Source organism: Dasypus novemcinctus, chromosome 1 (genome assembly GCF_030445035.2).
Source record: "Dasypus novemcinctus isolate mDasNov1 chromosome 1, mDasNov1.1.hap2, whole genome shotgun sequence".
Taxonomy (NCBI): domain Eukaryota; kingdom Metazoa; phylum Chordata; class Mammalia; order Cingulata; family Dasypodidae; genus Dasypus; species Dasypus novemcinctus.
In genome coordinates, this window is record NC_080673.1 from 181,692,095 (window position 1) to 181,714,580 (window position 22,486).

A 22,486-nucleotide genomic window follows, 5' to 3' on the forward strand; every position below is an offset into this window, starting at 1 on the left:
AATAAATAAATAACAAGTGCAAGCAGGAGAATCCCATCCATCAGCCATGTGGGATTTAAGCCCCCTCTCAATTAAAGTTGGAGTGGGCATCGCCATCCCAGGGACCTCAGGATGGAGGAATAAAATATGGATTAGAGTGGACTTACTGGTATTCTAATATGGAATTATTGTGACTCTAGCAAAGGAAGAAATTATATCATTGATGTGGAGACAGTGGCCACGGGAGTTGCTGAAGGCAGGGAGAAGGAAAAAGAGGTGTGATATGGGGCCAATTTTGGGACTTGGGGTTGTCCTGAATGATATTGCAGGGACAGATGTAGGACATTACATACACTGTCATAACCCATGTATAGAAAGGTCACATCTGAGTCTACCTCCATCACACTCAGGAACACAAATTCCAAAGCAGGGCCCACTGACAAGGCACTAAAACTCCAGAGCCATCTGCCATGACTGTAGAACCTGTGCATCTCCGTAGCCCTCAGGAGCACCAGTACCTGGGGTTGTATCTTCTTTGACTGTCTCTGGGATGCTGCTGAGACATGCATAAGTGCGGCCCCTCTGATGACCTCCCGACTCTTTTTTGAAGACTCTTAGCCATATAAACTCATTTACCTTTACCATTCCCCCCCTTTTATTCTTACATTTTTAATGTAACATTTTGTGTAATCTATGTATCTTTTTTAAAAAGATAATAAAAATTTAAAATATATAAATAAAAAAATAAAAGTGAACCCACTATATGTTCCAGCTTCTCTTGTCAAGGATGGCTATGTGGCTAGGTGAGTCAGGGTCAAATGGACGTGAACTCATTTGTAAATAGAACCTTTGAATATGTTATTAGTTAAGGTGAGGCCATACTGAATGAAAGTGGGTCTAAAGCCAATATGGCTGAAGTCTGTGAAAGCAAAGGAAATTAGACACAGAAGCAGAAGTCAGAAGTGGAAGCCAGAAAAGGAGACACATATTCCCATGTGACAAAGGCAGAGATATACTTATGAGCCAAGGAACACCAAGGATTGCCTGCAAGCCAGCACCAGAATGCCACAGATTCTGGGAGAAGCTCTGGCCTGGTCATACCTGGTGATACCAGCCTCCAAAACTGTGAGACAAATTCCTGTTGTTTAAGCCAAGCAGTGCATGGTGTATGTTACAGCGGCCCTGGCAGATTAAGACACTTGGTAAAGCCCTTTCTTCTCCCCGAGGTGAGCTAGACCTTCTTTAAATAGTCTCACAGCACTGCAAGCTTTTTTCATAGCAATAACAACAAGCATGATAAGTTAAGTAATTATTCATGGATTCGTCCAACGAAGTTGGTAAGAGCTATGTTTATCTTTGCTATTGCTGTGTGCTCAGGACCACCCAATTCATTGTAGGTCCCACTACATAATTATTAAATGAATAAGATCTAATAATACAAGACATCACATTAATGACTACATATGTAGTATAGCCCTTAAATGCTGTGCTCAAGGAGTTGAGCGCCAGGACTGAATAGGCTAAGTAGCTTCCCTGAGCATACATCTGAACATGGCTTGATGGGAGAGATTATTTTCCTCCTATTTGACCTACTCAAACCTAACCCAACATTCAGAGTCCAGCTCTAAAGATGTGTTTCTCCAAGGAAACACACTGGTCATTCCATGTCATCTTCATCACTTCCTTCTTGAAATTGATATAGAAGACTGTGGAAATACAGTATTCAATGCGCATTTGTATTGGATAATATTCTTGAGCTGTTTTCTGATCACTGAATTTGTGAATGCCTTTAACCTCATGAAACTTGAAGGCAGCAATAGTGTCCTTTATTCATTCATTCCTCATGCATGTAATGTATTCAGTGCCTAAAGCACCTGTCCTTGGGAATTCAAAGACACACTTATCTAGATCAATCTACAGGGCAAACAAGGTGACAGGTCATTGTAATATGATGAGACCAGTGCTTTGATAAACACAAAGTTCTGGGCATTTGCAAATCCACTTTATGTCCTAGCTTCTCTTGCCAAGGACGGCTATGTGGCATAGTTCTGGTCAATGACTGAAAAAAGAGGTCACTGGCTGAAGCTTCCTGAAAAGCCGTTTACAAGGGAGTAACCTCAACTGGCACACCCCATTTTGCCTTTGCCCCTTCTTTTTCCTGCCTGACATGTGACTGTGATGATGGAGGCAAAGCAGAGTTATCTTGGGTCAGAAGACAAATAAGATGAATAAGTGGAAAGAATGGAGGAGCACAATCTCCGATAACACCATATAGCCTCTGTAATAACACTGGACCACTTTCCTCTGGATTTCCAGTTATATGAAGAAAAATAGAAATCCCCAATTATTCAAGCACAATTATTCAAGCAACTGTTTAGTTGTGTTTTTCTGTCGCTTGCACTGAATGCAATCCTGTTATAATCCCAGGGTGAAACTTATGTTTCCCATTCTCCCTAATCAACATCTAAACCTTGAGACCTACTTGTGGGAAAGCTGGATGTGATTACAGCCAACTACATGGACAATTGTGGCTTAAAAACCGAATCTTGGCAGGACAATTAATACAGAGCGCAAGAGAATGGAAGGCCAGCTACTTTTCCGATACAGGCCCAGATAGTCGGTTCTTCCGAATTTCTCCCATCAGGAAAAAGAAAATCTCAAAGAAGGGTGGAAAGAAGGAAATGTTCATTCCATTATTTCCCAAATATGTTGGAAATCTCACTGATAGGAGATGTAAGGGAGTGAGACTGCGTTCAGTGAGGTGCTGAAGTTAGTAAGGCGAGAAATAAAGAAGGCATGGCTTTCGGATAAAGAAAGGAGGGGCATTTGCTGAGATGTTCAAGGTTAAATTGCAATTCTTAGTAACTGACAATAAATGCACCCTTCTCTTCCCCTTCTTCCATTCCCAAGGTCCCATGCCAGGTCCTATTTCCAGTTTAATTTTCTTACCTTTAGTCTAAAGGTCACAGGCAAACTTTGGTATAATAGTCCATTGTTGTAGCCAGTCTTCATTTTCTTTCCTCACTCAACCTCCTCCTTTCAAAAATTTCTTGCCATTATACTTGTTGGCCACAGATACACATTTTTTGATTGTTAATAGGAAGATTTTTCAAGGAGAAGAATCAAACTTGAATGGCTGGTATATTAAAAATGAAGCAAAAAAAAAAAAAGCCGTATTCTTATTCTGGAAAACTTTTTTCAGCTTCTAAGTGACAGCAACCTTAGACCTCCCTAGGGCCTGGTGCCAGCACATCCCAGGACCCAGCGGGTGTGAGAGGATTTCAGCCATTAACCATTCTCACACATGGGAAAATTAGCCTATGTGGATAATGTAGAACTAAGACGCTTCAAACAAATGGGTGAACTAAGGAAAAAATACAAGATATTCTTAAGAGAACTGTACAGGCTGCTGTGTAACAAAACCATTTGAAACTAAAATGAGGTGATCTGAAGCAAAAGGTAAAGAACAAAAGATACAGATAAGACTTCTTAGAGTCCTACTTTTACAGGAAAGTAGAACCTGGCAGGACAAAATAGGAAGCATGCAGGAAGCAGCTCTGTTGTTATTTTAAGAACCAGAGGATTTGAAATGGCTGAGCAACTGTGACTTCCTGGGGCACACTTACAGAGCTGCTCTCACTAGGAGCTGGGCTGCCTGCCCTACCTTGAGCTCATCTCCACCCCTCACTTTTGGAGGCCGATGGAAACACTGCAACATATTCAATAAAAAGCAGAACACCAGGATCCTGGAAAAGCTGGCATTCGAAACTCTAAATCATGGCAGGATTCTGGGCATTCTGTCCCAAACCTTCTACACTGATAAGGCGTCGAGTTCTGGACTAAGCCTCCTTACAGTGTATTACGGGGGCCTGCCGCTGGCATTGCCAAGGAGAGAATGTGTTGAGGGCCATTTTGGAGACTTACAGATTATCCCACGAAGGCCCAATCATGGGACTAAGATAAAATCCTGAAACTTGGCCAAATCCTACTTGACACACCATACTGATTCAAAATAGGATTAGGTCAACTGGGAGAAATCTGAAGGAGAGTGTCTTTTCAATAAAGACTACACTATTTGAGGGCTGGGTTGTGGTGGGATTGCGTAAATGCTGTGTTTCTCTCTGGCAAACAACTTACCCATTCTAGATCGGCAAAGCTGGCAATCTTCTATTATTAGCCAAAATGAGCACCCTCACAACTGTTATAAAGTGTTTTTCTGGAACACAGAAATTGTAAACCCAATGCCAAAACAAAATGACTAGTTGGCAAAAGCCATAAAACTAACTTGTCCTTGGTGCTATATGTTTCAGCCATAGGAAATCTCTCTACATCCCCAGAAAAAGAGCACCAATTAAATTAAATTACCCTTGATTCAATAATACTTTTGAGCTATATAATCTCTCTCTCCACTAACCCCCACCATTTGGTTTATTTATACCATTGCACTTATTACAAGAAATTTTATCTGATTCATCTCTGTATAAGCTACCAAGTTCCTTCAGGGTATGCACCTGTCATAATGGTCTTTACACTTCCAGAGTCTGTCACAATGCTTGGACATGGTAGGCTATTAAACAGATTTTGAAAGAGTCTCTATTCTGTCTCTTGCTTGTAAAGGTTGGGTGAAAACCTATCTCAACTAAATGAACAAAGTGTCCCATTCGAAACCTAAAAAAGGGAGGAAAGCAGATGTGTGTGTGGTTCAAGTGATAAGGCCTCTGCCTACCATATAGGAGGTCCAGGGTTCAAACCCAGGACCTCCTGACCCATGTGGTGGGCTGTCCTACGTGCAGTGCTGATGCACACAAGGAGTGCCATGCCACGCAGGGAGTCCCATGCACAGGGAGCCCCACGCGCAAGTAGTGCACACCCTGCAAGGAGAGCCACCCTGTGCAAGAAAAGTGCAGCCTGCCCAGGAGTGGCACCATGCATAAAGAGAGCTCATATGGCAAGATGACACAACAAAAAGAGACACAGATTCCTGATGCCGCTGACAAGAATGCAGGTAGATACAGAAGAACACACAGTGAATGGACATGGAGAGCAGATAACTGGGGGGAAGGCAGAAAGGGGAGAGAAATAAATAAATAAATCTTTAAAAAAGAAAAACTGAAAAAGTTTTAGAAAAATACTAGAACCACAAGGACTAAGTGGGCAAAAACAACATGGGCAATTCATGAACAGGGAAAATATGTAAGATGAATAAAACATGAGAAATGTTCCAACTTTACTAAACACGCCATTATCGTTATTTTCCTGTTACACTAGCAAAGTTTTAACCAAAGCATAATTCAGAAAAGATGGTGGAAGTAAAAGGGGACTCATCAACTCAAGTATGTGATATCAGACTGGCTATATGAATAAAGAACTTTAAAAATATTTATATCCAGGGGAGTCGATATGGCTCAAGCAGTAGAGCTCCTGCTTCTCACATGGGAAGTCACAGGTTTAGTTCCTGGAGCCTTCTAGAAAAAACAACAAGCAAAGCAGGTGAAAAAACCAACTCAGGGGAGCCAATGTGGCTCAGTGATTGAACACTGGCTTCCTACATATGAGGTTCCAGGTTCAATCCCCGCCCCTATACCCCAGAAAAAAAAAGGTAACAGTTATATCCAAAGTGTATTTGTGAGCTGCTGACAGGGTGTTGGTTTCATAAGGCTGTGTGCCTGGACAGCCCTAGAATCCTCAGGAGGACGGTCGGTTGTTTGTGGTTTTGTTTACTGTGGCGATTAGTGAGATCTGCCCCAGGCCTGCATTAGTGTAACCTCCAGAATACTTACCTTGAAATCTCTAATCCATACAAACTCTTTGGTACTTAATGTTTCCCCTTTTGGTCAAGGTCTTTTTTCCAAATGCATCACTGGTTAGCATTAGGAAATAATCCCTCAGTGCCAGGGAGGCTCATCTCCAGGAATCACAGACCACGTTGGGATGGGGAGGAGGTAGTGAGTTTATTTGCTGAGTTTGGCTTAGAGAGATGCCCTATTTGAGTAACAAGGATGTCTTCAGGAGGAAACTCTTAAGCATTAATTATAATTAGGTTAGTCGCCCAGCTAGCTCAGTCAGTAGAGCATGAGACTCTTAATTATAATTAGGCTAAGTTTCATTTTTACAGGAATAAGGTTCACAAGTACAAGCATTAAGATCTTGGAATATATGATCATCTATTTCACCGAAATAACAGAGTTAGAATCATTCATAATTTCTCTGCTCATGAATCTTCTATCCCTTTTATTTTAACCTATTATTATCACTATATCCAATTAAATATGCCTCAGAGACTTAAAATCTCAGCAGAGTTGAGGTCAGTACCTACTCTCCAATTCTTTGGACTTGCCTGGGACAGCTAACAAAATGATGCTGGTGGACAATCCCCATCCAAAAAACAAGGAATATCTACAACTTAAGCAAGACAGTTCCTTCTATCTGCACCATAATATATAAGCCCCCTCTCAATCTGAAGCGGTCAGCATGGATATCACCCCAAATTCCTCAAGACAGAGGAATGAACAAACATAAGGGGGAGGGTAACCACAGACCAAAGTAGATTTATTGTTATTATAGTTAATATCGTGCATTAACAGAAGAACTTTTAACATTGATAAAAGATGGTGGTTACCAGAAGTTCTGAGGGGAGAGAGAGGAATAAATAGGTGGAACACAGGACAATTTTATGGCAGTGAAATTGTTCGGTGTGATACTGCAATGACAGATACATGACAGTATACATTTGTCAGACTATAGAACTGCACGGTGCAAAGTTGGTAGCAGTGCTTCAATATTGGTTCATCAATTGTAACAAATGTACCACACTAACGTAAGGTAATAATAGGGGAAAATGTGTGCATGTGTGTGTGTGTGGGGGGGGGTCATATGGGTATCCCCTATGCTTTTTTTTTTTCAGACAATACCAGAGATTGAACTCAGGACTTCATACATGGGAAGCAGGTGCTCAACCACATCTGCTCCTCACCCCCTAATACTTTTTTTTTTTAAAGATTTATCATTTCTCTCTCCTTCACCCCCTGCCCCCCTTCCCAGTTATCTGTGTCCATTTGCTGCGTGTTCTTTTTTGTCTGCTTCTGTTGTCGTCAGCGGCACGGGAATCTGTGTTTCTTTTTGTTGCATCATCTTGCTGCGTTAGCTCTCCAGGTGTGCAGTGCCATTCCTGGGCAGGCTGCACTTTCTTTCGCGCTGGGCGGCTCTCTTTGCAGGGTGCACTCCTTATGTGTGGGGCACCCCTACGCAGGGGACACCCCTGCGTGGCGCGGCACTCCTTGCGCTCATCAGCCCTGAGCATGGGCCAGCTGCACACGGGTCAAGGAGGCCCAGGGTTTGAACCGCAGACCTCCCATGTGGTAGACGGACACCCTATCCACTGGGCCAAGTCTGCTTCCCCCCTAATACTTTTGAAGTAATTTTTCTGTAATCTAAAATTCTCTAAAAATAAAAGCTTATTACAAAATAAAATTAAATAGTCACACAGGATTTTGTTTCTGGTATATTATGCATTGTATGAATATGTATATTTAAAAATAAAACTATTTAAATTTATTAATAATATCCAAATATAGTAATTTGCTATCCACCATTATCCATTTAAAATACACAAATTATTTTATAATAGTCTAAGCTTTTGTCCCATTTCTTTTTCTCCTTGAAATCATATTTCCATTAACTTTCTCTCACAGATTATCCTAATGTAATATATTTTTATGCTTGAAAGCTTTTTGTTGATCACCTGATGTTATGTGCTACAAAAATATCTATAAAAATTGAAATTTCATACATAAAACTTTTTTCTGTGTTCCTAAAAAGAAAGCTAGAAGATAATCTATGGACTGTATAACATAATGATTTTGGCAGTGGATGAGGACTGCGGTTAATAGTACAAATACAAGAATGTTCATCTATTATAAGGTGTTAGGAATATGAATACACATGGGAAAATTAATATATAGACTACAGTTAACAGTAATATTGTAATGTTTTTACAGCAAATGGTAAAGAAGGTAATATATCCAAGCTAGGGGTCAATAATGGACTGTTATAAGGCCTTATGGGATTTTTTTCCTCTTGGAGTAATGAACACTCGGAAATCAACTGAGTTGATGGCAGCACATCTCTGTGATAAAACTAAGAGCCACTGAGTGTGCACTTTAGATGGATTGTACAAGGCAGGGGACCATATAACACAGCAAACCCCATGGTGAATGATGGACTATGGTTAACGGTACAAATATGAGAACATTCTCTTGTGAGCTGTAACAAACATACTATACTAATACAAGGTGTTAATAATAGGATGGTTGGTGGGGAAAATACACCAAACATAAGCCATGGATTATAGATAGCAGTAATATTATGAGGATGTTCTTTCATCATTTCTAACAGATGTGTTGGCAGTGGGATCATGAATGGAAATCTTGTATGCATGATTTTTTAACTCACAACTTCTAAAATTTAAAAAAAGGCGATAAAAAAGGCATATATGTGAGAGTGTGTGTATAATACACATATAAATGCAAAACTATCTTTATATAGTTAATTCACATTATCCATAGTAGTTATATTCTATCAAGTTGCCACAAACACTGAATTAGCAAAACCTAAACCATTGCTCCTAGGTGAGATACAGATTTTGAATTAGCTTCCTGTGAGCCTCCTGTTATGATATTTTCATCAATCAGTTGATACATAACCTTGTTTTGTGTTGTTTTTTTTTTAAGATTTATTTATCTATCCCCTGCCCCCCAGCCTCATTGTTTGAGGGTGCTATCTGCTGTGTCCATTTGCTGTGTACTCTTCATGTCTGCTCATGTTCTCTTTAGGAGGTACCAGGAACCAAACCTGGGACCTCCCATGTGGGAGAGAGGCACTCAATTGCTTGAGCCACCTCAGCTCCCTGGTTTGTCTCTCTCATTGTTTCCTCTTTGTGTCTCTTTGTTGTATCACCTTGTTGTGTCAGCTTGCTGTGCCTGCCCGTAATGCCAGCTCGCCTTCTTTAGGAGGCACTGGAACTGAACCGGGGCCCTCCATCTGGTAGGCAGAAGCCCAATCCCTTGAACCACATCTACTTCCCCGTGTTTCCTTTGAAGGATAACTTTTTTAGTGTATGTTGTTGATTTGTTAAAATTGATCACATGGACAACAGCACTATAGTTCATTCCCTAATGCTTATACAATATGCATATTTTCTCCATATGACAGATCACAGCATTCTTGTGCGTAGGGACACTAGACAGCACTTCAAAACTACAAATGAGGGCCGTTTAAACTGCAAAATCACCAACAAAAAAAAGGATGAAAATGAAAACAATAAAGCAGATGTGGCACTAAATACACTGTGAAAAGGACAGTCATTTATAAAATGAGAGCTGAAACAAGAAGACAGTGTTGCCTTGTTCAGCCTTATCTGTGAATGTGCACATCAGGCTACTCAAAATAAGCATATTCAGAGAAGTTCCACAGGCACAACAGGCATACCAACTTTTATTGTGCTTTGCAGATATTTTTTTTTTTTTACAAATTGAAGGTTGTGGCAACCCTGCATTAAGCAAGTGCATCCAGTGGCATTTTTCCAACAGTATGTGCTTAATTCCTATCTCTATGGAACACTTTGGTTATTCTTACAATAGTTCAAACTTTTTCATTATTATTAAATCTGTTATTGTGATCTGTGATCAGTGATCTTTGATGTTATTATTGTAATTATTTTTGGGCACTATGAACCACACATACACTATAGCAAGCTTCGTTGATAAAGGTTGTGTATTCTGACTGCTCCACTGACCAGCTACTCCCTCTTTCCCTCTTCGCAGGCCTCCCTGTTCTCTGAAATACAATGGCCTCTAAGTGTTCAAGTAAAAGGAAGGATCACACATTTCTCACTTTAAATCAAAACCTAGAAAGGATTAAGCTTAGTGAGGAAGGCATGACAAAAGCTGTGACAGGCTGAAAACTAGGCCTCTTATACCAACTAGTTAGCCAAGTTGCGAATGCAAAGGAAAAGTTCTTGAAGGAAATTACAAGTGCTACTTCAGTGAACACATGAGTGGTAAAAAAGTGAAACAGCCTTATTGCTGATATGGAGAAAGTTTGAGTGGTCTGGAGAGAAAATCAAACCAGCTACAATATTCCCTTAAGCCAACGCCTAAAGCAGAGCAAGGCTCTTCAATTCTATGAAGGTTGAGAGAGGTGAGGAAACTGCAAAAGAAATGTTTGAAGATAGCAGAGGTTTACTCATGAGGTTGAAGGAAAAAAGCTGTCTCCATAAATAAAAGTGCAAAGTGAAGCAGCCAAGTGCTGATGGAGAAGCTGCAGCAAGTTTTTCAGAAGACCTAGCTAACACTGATGACGGGGCTACACTACACAACGGATTTTCAATATAGACAAAACAGCCTTCTGTTAGAAAAAGATGCCATCCATGTCTTTCATAGCTAGAGAAGTCAATGCCTGGTTTCAAGGCTTCAAAGGACAGGCTGACTCTTTTCTTAGGGGCTGATGTTGATGGTGACTTTAAGTTGAAGCTAATGCTCACTTACTATTCTGAAAATCCTAGGGCCCTTAATTATGCTAGATCTACTCTGCCTGTACCATATAATTGCACCAACAAAGTCTAGATGACAGCAATCTATTTACAACAGGGTTTACTGAGTCTTTTAAGTCCACTGTTGAGAACTGCTCAGGAAAAAAAGATTACTTTCAAAATATGACTGCTCACTGATAACGCACCTGGTCACCCAAGTACTCTGATGGAGATGTACCAAGAGATTGTTTTCATACCTAACACAACATCCATTCTGCAGCCCGTAAGTCAAGGAGTAATTTTGACTTTCAAATCCTATGACTTAAGAAATACCTTTTGTGAGGCTATAGCTGTCAGATAGTATTCCTCTGATGGATCTGGGCAAAGTAAATTGAAAATGTTCTGGAAAGGATTCGCCATTTTAGATGTCATTTAGATTCTTGATTCATGGGAGAAGGTAAAAATATTAACACTAACAGAAGTTTGAAAGAAGTTGATTCCAACCATCATGGATGACTTTGAGGGGTTCAAGACGTCAGTGGAGAAAGTAACTACAGATGTGGTGGAATTAGCACAAGAACTATAAGTAGAGCCTGAAGATGTGGCTGAACTGCTATAATCTCATAATAAAACTTGAATGAATATGAAGTTGCTTTTTACAAATGAAGCAAACAAAGTGGTTTCTTCAGATGGAATCTACTCCTGGTGAAGATGCTGTGACCGTTATTAAAATGACAACAAAGGATTTAGAAATATTACATAAACTTAGTTGATAAAGTAGGAATAGGGTTTAAAAGGACTGACTGATTTTGAAAGTATTTCTAATAGGGTAACTACTACTGAATAGCATTGCATGCTACGGAAGTATCTTTCATGAAAGGAAGAATCAATCAATGTGGCAAACTTCATTGTCTTATTTTAAGAAACTGTCACAGCCACCCCAACCTCCAGCCACCACCAGACTGATAAATCAGCATTCATTAACAAAAGGCAACTCCCCCCCCCAGCCAAAAGATTGACTTACTGAAGGCTCAGTTAGCACTTTTTAGAAAGTATTTTTTAATTATGTATATATTTTTTAGACATGCTATTGTACACTTACAGACTAAAGTGTGGTGTAAATATAACTTTTATATGCACTGGGAAACCAAAAAAAAAAAAAAAGCCATGTGACCACTTTAATGTGATATTTGTTTTATTGTGCTTCCTTTATTGAGATGGTCTGGAACCAAAGCCACAATATCTTTGAGGTATCCCTGTATATTGATTTTGGGGTTACAAATAAATTTCAGGAAGTAGGTGAATTCACAAATATGGATATCCTAAATAATGAAGATTGCATCTACTTTTCTATAGGCTTCTAGAAAATGCATTCTAGGAAGTAAAATGCAAATTAGAATTTATGCAATGACAGAAGTTAAGAATATGGCTCTACATATATACTAGCTAGAACACTTTGAGCAAATTACTGATTTTCTGGGCTCAGTTTCTTGATTAGTAAAATGGCAATTTAAAAAGGAAAAGAATCAGTACCTACTTTACAGGGTTGGTATAAAGATTAAATGAAAGTATATATTAGTGTTTAGAACAGTGCCTGGCATATAGAGTGGTCAATAAATATTAACATTATTATTCAAAATATCCAAAATTTGGCAACAGCCTAATGCTTAACAGGATGGTTAAAAAAATTATGGACATAAAATGTCATCTTATTCAGTTGTTAAAATGTAGTTCATAGAGTCTTTAATGAAGCTAGAGAAATGCACATAATATAGTTTTAAGTGCAAAAGCATGATATAAAATTGAATATTTAGTATTACTTCAAATGTGTAAATATATATATCAAGGTGTAGAAAAAGATCTACCAGGAAACATACTGAAATATTAAAAGCAGTTATGCTGGGTAGCAGACTTTGACCTGCTTGTGGTTTTCTTCTTCATACTTTTTTGTTAATCTTTTTCTACAAAAAAGGAAGGGCTTTTAAAATAAGGAAAAGATCATAACTTTAAAAGGTTAAATCAAGGTACCAAATGGGTAATTTTAAAACTTTGTAGAAATTTTCACCTCTTCATATGTAAATAATACAAAACAGAAATTGTGGTTTTTCAAAACTCAACTATTTTCTGTTGCATTTGACAAATACAGAGCATTATATAAGTGAAAAATAAATATTATAAGCAACATAAAGCAATAAATATCCTTTGGTTGAATCTGTGTATGAATAAGTGTGTGAAATTTGGCACCAACAGTGCATTCCCTGACTTAAGCTGGACCACAGTGTACTTAGGCCAACATCTTCCCCTCCCCCCACAAAGGAGTTCTAGTGTCCAGATGGATCAGATCCAGAGTTCCCTTCCCAGGAGGCCTGGCTGGCAGCTCAGAAGGCCATTCCTCCTGTCAGAGGCCTTTACCTTTTCTATCCACCAAACTATAAAGTTCACATCCCTTTTGCAATTTTCAAAGGGAAGAACTCCTATTGTCTGTCTGTAAAAAGGAGAAAGAAGATAAGGTGGACTCTTTACTCTGAAAAAACTTTCCAGAACACTTTCAATTCTTTATGCCCAATTTTGCCCTTCCTAAACAGCTTTAGACTCTATGCTCCTCAGCTCTTTGCCTTTCAGTTTATTCTTCCTTATTATTAGTCCAAAGCACTATGTTCATTTCAGTCCATCAATTTTTGACCTTACACCAGAGTCTATTTTTCAATAAATATCATTAAAGATCTCAATAGTTTTTTTTAACAATACTAAAGAGAATTTACAACTATAATTTATAAGAGATGTCAGGAAATTGTTCATATTCTTAATAGTTATTAAAGCATTTCTTTGGAGAAAATCTCAAAGAAACCTCTTGTTTATCAGTCAGCACTTTCACTTAAATAGTACTACATTAGTTATCATTCATTAGCCATTATACTAGAAAACCATTCTAGATAATAGTTATCAGCTGTTCACCCAAATATCCACTCACATTAACTGCATTAACCAGATTATTTATGACTGTATTTTTCAAAGAATTAAACAGAAAATCCCCAGATGTTAGCATACTTTGTTGCTCTATGTTGACTTAATTCTCAGTAAACCATTCTTATACCAACTTGGTTTAATGAACCCCAAACTTTACAAATTAATACAACACCATCTAAATGCACCATAAATTTATATTTGTTAATCTTGATATTAGAACATTGTAACATTTTAAACTACATAAAAATAGGACAAACAATATAAAATAGAAAGAAATTTGTTGACAACTTACTTCCAAAACATTGCTATTTCTTATATTGCAATTAAGCAACAGGACAGTTTACATAGGTCTCCAGAAAACATAGTGTTTTTAATGTTATCAACAGAAATCAGCACAATCCCATACAATAATGTCTCCAATTTATTATCTTTTCCACAATACAATTTTTCACAAACCATAAGTCCTTTGCAGTTACTCAAAGTCTGTAAACAAGTGTCTGAATCCCCTATATCCCCCACATTAGTTTAAGCTTGTGAATATTTAAATCCTTCAATCAAGTTTCAACTCTTCCACTTGCATAAGGAATCAAGAGCCTTCTCTCTTTAAATTATTTATATTTTATCATATAGCCTGCAATGCAGTAAATCACAGTGAAAGCCCTGGGAAAAACAAAACAACATGATCTTTACAGCAGGACTTGAAACTTTATAATATTCAATGCATTTAAAGAAGCTTCCCATAATAAAAGCGTGGGTTTTCATTTCCAGAAATCAAGTCAATTAGAAATCCTAAGTTCTACTTAAAAACCCATTTTGATCTAAAAGTGAAAACAGTCCCCTATCCATAGTCATTTTATAAACTCTATACAGGTTCACTTGCAGAGATTTTTTTTTTCCAGTCTGGAAAACAGTAGTGCAATTAGTTTTACTTCTTTTACGTTATTTAGTCCAGGATGTAAATAGTTCTGTGGAAAGATAAGAAGATGCTCTGGTAAACAAGAAATTTTTGCAAGCCCATGCTGGCTTACTAGTCCATTAAAGCTTGTAAGTCCATAGTGGCTTTCAACAAAATGTTGCATATACATCACTAATAACAAAGCAGAAATAAATAGGCAAAAAAGACTGTAAACTGTCTCATCTCTTAATGATTTTTCAGTAATAACTGGCTTGATGAATTGATTATATAGTCATTTAAATAAGCAGACAGTAGACAGTTGCCCTTCAGGACATTCCATTGTGGCCTCCAGTCTGGAAAGCCCAAGTGGAGCTACATTCCTAAATTTAAAACAAAAAAGGGAGTTGAGGGTGGGAGATAAAAGTTTAAAGATGCCACTTGAATGGAATTCCATCAAGTCAGCCAGTTCACTTAGATTTCTTCTTAAAAAGGCTTTTAATTTTCGATGGCTTTTTGCTTTTCTCTCCATTATGACAAAGATCATGCGGGATGCTGCTTATCCTGGCAACACTTGGGGCTTCCTGAACTGGTTTACTGTCGTTGCCAGCTGAGGAGCATGATGTGTGGCGAGGTTTAGGCACCGGGATGCCACTAGAAAGCTGGTTCATGCTACAGGATTTCTCCAAGATGCCATTGTACACTTTGCTTGCAGGACTGAAGATCATACTCTTGGTTTCTGTTAGACCTACACAATCAGGAGAACCCCGAGAGATATCTGCAGTTATGGGTGAGTCTCCTCTAGATGAATCCTCCAGGGAGAGTTCATCTCTTGATATCTTTCGGGGAGACAATGTTTGGTATATCTCAAGGCTTGAAGGAGGAGACTGTTTCCTTCCAATGGAAGAATTTAAGGAGTCACATTCTGAAGCTGTGTCTGGCACTTCCCTGCATAGACAGAGAAGCAAAGATAAATATTTAAACTCAGTATTTTCTTAAGAGTTTCAGTAGATTCTAACTAGTTCTACCTAAAATAATCTTCGTTTTTTAATCTATTGACATCTTAAAAGGGGAAAATGCTAAAAATCCTGTTCATATTTCAACAGAATTAGAAAACTCCTACTTTAAATAATATAACCTATTAAAATCCCATGTTTTAACATAAACTATAATGAAATCTAACTATCTAAGAAATATTATTTAAGTTATACCTTCTTCAATTATCAGTGAAATGAAAATGTTTAAATTTTACAGTTTTTTCTCATTTCATCTACATATGTCTTTTGAATTCAATACTAAGTATTCAGTATTTCTTCCTAAATCACATAGTTGACACTATACATTTGGAAAGAAGATTTTCACTCACTGCCCTCTTCCTTTATTTTTTAGCCATTAAGTTGATGAAATGTAAGGAAGAATGGAATATTTTAAGCTAAAATGTAAAAATAAGGGAGGGAGGAATGGGTAGGATAGGAAGCAGAGGATGAGAGGTAGAATGCAACTATATAAAGATATATTTTTTAAAGTAAACATTCATACACTTAAAAAATGGTTAAATTGGAAAATTGTGCATTGTATGTTACCCAATAAAAAAGGCAGACATTCAATAAATTCTCAAAGGTTCATTCTTTTGTAAATGTTCTTTTCCCCTTTCTCCACAGCAGAAAGAAAAAAGATATGAAGAGGAAAGGAAAAATAAAGTTCATAATCGCACAGCCAATATAGAGCAAATGCTACCAGCTATTCCTTCAACGTTTACTCTATATCCACCACTTCTTATACCCCTACTGCTACAACTCATCTTGTAGAAACACCATGAACTCAAGTAAATGACTGCAAAAGCTTCCTAATTGGGTCCCTGTTTCCATTCTTGTTTTTCCCTCTCAGTCACTTTCTACACAGCCATTAAAATGATTTTTTAAAACCACATCATCTCTCTACTCAAAAGTCTCCAGTGATTCCACTTATACTCAAGATTTTAAAAAACCTCCTTGCTAAAACCTACATTATCCTGTATGATCAGTCCCTGGCTAACCCTCTCACCTCATGGTCTACCACTCTCTCTGCCTCACTCCACTATAGGCTTCCTCTTGTTCCTCCACCATGCCCTTCTTGTGATTTCCTCAAGGCTTTTGTGCTGGCTGTTCCCTCGGCCCTGGTGCTCTTCCATCTCTATAAGACTAACTTCTTCATATCATTAAGGTCTCTCCAGAGATGCTTTTTCTGATCACCCCACCTAAGACAACATTCTCTTTCCTTTGATGTGGTTTTATCAAACCACAGTGGTTTATCCTAGAACTCACCACTACCTAAGATGGTATGTTATATTCACTTGTCTATAATCACTTTCCATAGAAGGTATCTTAATGAGGACACAGAGTCTTAGTAACTTCTATATTCTCTGCACTAGAACAGTGGCAGGCTCACATAGGTGCTTAGTAAGTATGAGTTAGATGAATGAATGAGTGAATGAACAGAACGAGATCTTAAAAGAACAGGGACTATTATATCTTACTCACTTTTGTATGTACATTGCCTGATATAAGTATTGTTCACTTTATGAAAGGGATGATTAAGAAATTAAAGTAACTGGCCAAAGAAATAAGATGGGAGAAGGAGCAGATCTGAAGACAGAGTAGAAAGGCGAGAACACGTGTTTACAATCCACCAGCTCCAACTAGGCTAGGACCTTGCCTTACATGCTTTGGTAGCTCTAGTTTTAGCAAGTACATGGCACATATTTATTGGATGAATGAACAGAATGTTGTCTTGTCTTGGATCACCTGTGATCACTATTATTATTCACATTGTCGACATGAATGTTTATTAGAAGTATGGCACTTACCCTTGACATTTATTTTAGGTCAGTATTGCATTTTAGATATTGCACTGGATTGCTGAATTACTTTGTCCTACCTATGTATTTTACTCACACATGTATGTTAAGACTGCTTTTACTATAGCACAAGCTCCCAGAAGATATAAAATCCCCTAGGCAAATAAAGACTTAAATAATGACTTCATATCATACAGTTACATCTGCTGCATAACTTTTAAGGGCTTTTACAATTTGATAATGGTTAGTGCTACCAGAGAGCAAGAGGTAGTTCAGATAGGAAGAAATGGTCAGACTCAGAAATCAATTAATAGAGACTTTTTTGCTAGGCTTCTTTTCGGACAGAAGGCCCATTAATCCAATTGCAAATATTGCTATTTCTGAAGGTGTTCAGTTTCCAGAGTCAGATGCTGCTTTAATTACAATTTTATTAATTTACTTTCTATTCTGCTATGTAGCTTTGGTTGCTTTGTGTGTGAAATTCTAAGCTAAGTTAAATATTTTAAAAACTAGTCTCTAAAATTTAAATGTGTGAAAAGAATACTGATCTAAGTCAGGACAGCAGGATTACCTTCCTAGTCTTGCCATAAATTAGCTATATGACCTTGGGCAAATCATTTCATTTCTACAGGTCTCAAATTTCCTATCTGTTCAATTAAGAGAATTTGATTAATCTCTAATGTTGCTTTCAGTTCTATAGTTCTAATTTCAAAACAAATAATAAGAATTGCTTCTTTCAGATAACTCATAATCAGATGTAGAGTACAGGAATTGTATACCTTTAAGTTTCACATTTTCTCTAGAGCATATATTCTTTGGAATGAACAGCTTAATCATTTGTACCGTTAATATTCTTCTATTTCTTTTTTCCACACAGTGGTATGTAGCTGAATTCATGTAAGGTAAATGCATGTATAACAAGACTTTACCTCAAGGTGAGGTTTAAATGAACATGTATGTATATAAAACATAAAAGATCAGGAAATATTACTTGCTATTATTACTATTATTATTTTGTAAAGAGTCTGGTGGCTCAATACTTAAGAGACTGAAAAAGGAGAGGAGGGAAAGTTTTCTGAATTGAAATTCTTCTCTTTATCAGCTAGCTGTGAATTTTTGACATTGCTATTTTAAATGAGGATTAAGCATTTCCATCAATACAGAAAGTTCTACTTGGAAAGCATATTCCAAGAGTTTTCCTCCTAAGTTTCCCAAGCCTCACAAAATCCATTTTGCTACTAAAGCCATCTTTCCGGTGAATGGTTATATTGCACAGGTATACAAAAAAGCTATTCATAAAGTGCTAACCAAGCAAAGCTACATCAAATTCTCCAACTGCAATGAAGATATATAAAACTTGAGTTATCTGTTTAGGAATAAGAAGTATTCATTTCCTAATCATAAAATTTACTTTCACTAGTAGATAAAACAATTAACTACACAAAATGATTATACAATGATAATATTAACTAAATAATCACATGATATGGCACTACAAAGGACGACTAAGAGCATGTAGACCATTTCCTTTGTTTCCCATATAAGAACAGTAAGACTCTAGAGTCACACAGCTACTAATAAGGTACAAAACCAGAAACCAACACTAGCTTTTCTGGTATTTGATCCATGCTGCTTTAAGAGAGATATGTTGTGTCTTAGAAAAAAAGTTCCACAATAACAAGAGGACTCAAATGATACTCCATGGAGCACTGGTGTCCTTAAGCTGGAATGAAATGAACTGCTGCTGTTGACATTTTGAGAGAAATTTATAAACCTAATTTCCTCTTGTATACATTCCTGCCTCTGGCATCTGATTCTGCTTGTCTGCTAGCAAGTACTACTATAGAACAGAATAAATCATTAAGTGGCAACACATTAAAATAAATGCAGTCATATGTGATGTTTCTTTGTGACCAAGTATATTTAAGCCCATGACTTTAAATTTTACATATAAAACTGTTCATATGAAAGTTTATTCTGAGACTTGAGCAAATCATGTCCAAAGGCCTATGTGATTATATCTCTACCCAGGTCTGTAGCAGGCAGAATTCTAAGATTCAGCCCTTGAAGTATACACACCTTTTCCCAGTTATTCAAACACTAATCTAGGTGCTGTTGTGAAGGGATGTTGCAGATGTAATTAAGGTCCCAAACAAGCTGATCTTAATACAGGGAGCTTAATCTCCAAGAAAGCCATTTAAATCTGGGCCTAAGGGTCAGAGATAAAGGAAGTCAAACGTTCAAAGCAAGCGAGTGATTTGGAATTCTGCTCCTGGCTGGGAAAATGAAGGTTGTCACATGACAAGGAATTCAGGCACCCTAAGGTAGCTGAGAGCAGCCCCTGGCTGGAGACAGGACCTAGTCTTATATTCACAAAGGGCTGGATTCTGCAACAACCACATGAGAGCTTTTAAGACCTCCAGATGAGAGTGTAGCCCAACTAACACCTTCATTTCAGCCTTGTGAGATACTTGACAGAGAACACTAGGCTTGGACTTTTGATCTATAAAACTTAAGAGTTCATAAATAGGTATTGTTTGAAGTCATTAAGTTTGTGGTAACCTGAGATGTGAAACCGCAAACTAATACACCACTCCTGCTCACTCCACACCTTCCATCCCCTCTCACCCCCAACATATATTGCAGTTAATTCATTACCAATACCATTGCTTTTCAGCAGAGAAGTAAATGGCCTCCTCTTCCTCTTCGTTCCGATAAAGGGCAGGACAGCTTGAAACTGAGAGGATATCTGGATCAGGGGAAGGCAAGGAGTGCTGCGTGTGATGGGGATGGTGAGGGTGCCGGGCATGTGGTGGGTGAGGAGCATGGGGAGGAAGCTGAGCGCGCTGAGACTGTGGAGAGGATGGCACAATGCTGCGGCGAGAGCGACAAAGGCTACTGCTTCTGGCTAATGATCCGGCAGGTTTAGCCATGGTCCCTGAAAACCAAACATAAATAAATAAAAACCCTCATAACAACCAATGTTCCCTTTATACACGACACAAATATACATAAAAGAGAAGTGATGTCACTTTAAAAATATTACCAATTAACCTACTTTTACTGAAATACATTTATTACCCATCCTCTATGATCATTAATAAGAAATAAAAATGCAACAAAATTGAAACAGGTCTAAATAATAAGAAGTGAACATAAACACATAATACACTTCATTATCAAGTCTAACATGACTAACCGCTAGGGCAAAAATTTATGCAAGCTAACAAATATATAAATATAAAGATCAACATTAGCATATTTCAGGAATTTGTATTTTTTGCAAATCTTTTTATTAATTTTAACATTAAAAGAGGAAATCTATTAATACAAAATAGACTAGATTAGCAGATATGGCAACTTATTTGAACTTCAAGAAATTATAAGTCAAGGAAATAATTTAAAAAATACTGTACACACGGTCTCACCCCGTAAGACCAGAACTTGTTTCTTAAACACTAATTATTATGGAATTAATCAGAAGTTTTACAACAGCTTGTTTCTGCCACCAGTCTCTGTCTAGGCCCATCGAGATGGTAAACATACTTGCCCTCCATCCTTAATGTCCTCATTGAATGGGCTTTCCATTTCTTTGCCTTAACTGAAACACAGCTTCCCTAGAACAACCTTCTCAAGCATTCTCTGCAGTATATGAGGTGCTCATTCTTGTGCACCTCATATACTGCAGTGTCAGAATAGAAGGTGGGTAGTCCTCACTCCACAAAACCTTACTCCTATACTTTCTCACAAAATGTTTTCCTTTTTAAATCACACTATTAAACCGTATGACTCTTCCACCTCCACTTCACTGGTCACTTCCCAGTAACACTTTCTTACTAATCCATCCAACTTATAACAAATTTGAGCAATCTCATTTGTAAGACCTCTCCAACACTGTAACCAAACAGGGGCTTCATCTCTTCTCACCACCTTTACTTCTATGTTATTCTGCTCCACCTCCACTCTTATGCCTTGTCTTGCCAGTAGTCAAAACTGCTCCATTTTTAAAATGAAAAATCCAGACAGACATTTAGATTCTGACTACATCTCTATCTTTCTAGTTCACAAAGATGGGAGAAACAAGTACTTCATGAAGAAGTTTTAAGACGAAGTAAATATTTTATGTGAGAAAAAGTTTTAAGTAATTCAACAGCATAAAGATTAGAATCAATAAACGGTTCACATAGAGAAATCACTTAGAACTCAACAATCTTGTCCCAAAAAATTCTTATATATGTTGCCTTCTCTATTGCCTAAAAATATGTAAAACTTCTCCATTAGAGTTACGTATGCTTGAAGTTGAGGATCTGTCTTCCTTGTTGTTTGAAGATGCCAACTCAGGGCTGCATACACTGTTTTAACACCATAAAACTCATGCAGAAGTAAAAAGCAATGTGCTTTAACCTTGTAACAAGCTTTCCTTTCAGTAATGTGAATGAGTGTTTTATGATATCTCAGGCCATTATTAATTCCCAATAAGGAATGACATTCATTTCTACCTAAGACTTATAAGAATAGTTAAATGAGATATTAAGGTTTACTCTACAGAAATTTACTTCCAAGGTAACTTTTTATTCTAATGTCAATAATTACTAGAGAAACACAGCAGTTTAATATGATCCTATATTAACAAACTGTATTTTGTGGTATGTTTCCTATGGCAGAGAGGGTAAGATTTTGTTTCTCAATAAAGGGAATTCTCATCATCTTGCCTCAACATCCAAATCCAAATATAAGGACTTCTGGTTTTAGCAGTATGCCAATCAAAGATAACCATCCCCCAAACCCTAACAGACATTTTGATATGATGGATAAAATATAACAGTTGCTTTAAATGCACAGTTGAGTTTACAGTGAAGAAGAGTAAATTTTCAGGTCCCAAAACAAAGAGACTAAAAATAAGAAATAGTAGTCCTGTGAGTAATACTCTAACTGGTGCTGTGGGAGGTTATCAGTCTCAGAAATCCAAGGACTTTTATCTAGGGATAAATGATTAGACTCTGAGCCCACATGAGGTAAGGAGCTTTGAGTGTTACGGATATAAAACTGGCCTAGAAGAGCTACATAGCTCAATGAAAGAGTTATTAAAAGTAATCTGACCAACGAAGAGGAAACTTCTATAACTGCATGACCTCTGGACATAAGGATTAAAAGAAGGCTCTTCATAAACTGGAAAACTAAATATTGTTAAGATGTCAATTTTATCCAAATTAATTTACAGATTTAACACAAGTCCAATAAAAATTCCAACAGTCTATATTGCAGAAATGGAAAAGCCAATTAT

The 22,486-nt window shown here is 37.5% G+C and overlaps 1 protein-coding gene across 5 annotated transcripts in view; it reads right to left on the reverse strand.

Moving 5' to 3' along the window:
- Positions 1-13,650: 13,650 nt before the first annotated feature.
- The window catches only part of STIM2 (stromal interaction molecule 2), a 159,898-nt gene continuing 151,062 nt past the window's right edge, over positions 13,651-22,486 (reverse strand). For all 5 annotated transcript variants that reach the window (XM_071217145.1, XM_058300098.2, XM_004452244.5 and 2 more), the window contains 2 exons: positions 19,867-20,140; positions 13,651-15,314 (listed from right to left, as the gene is read on the reverse strand). In XM_071217145.1, the coding sequence (XP_071073246.1) occupies positions 14,837-15,314; positions 19,867-20,140 (752 nt within the window). In that variant the 3' untranslated portion in view covers positions 13,651-14,836. The remainder of the gene's footprint in view (positions 15,315-19,866; positions 20,141-22,486) is intronic.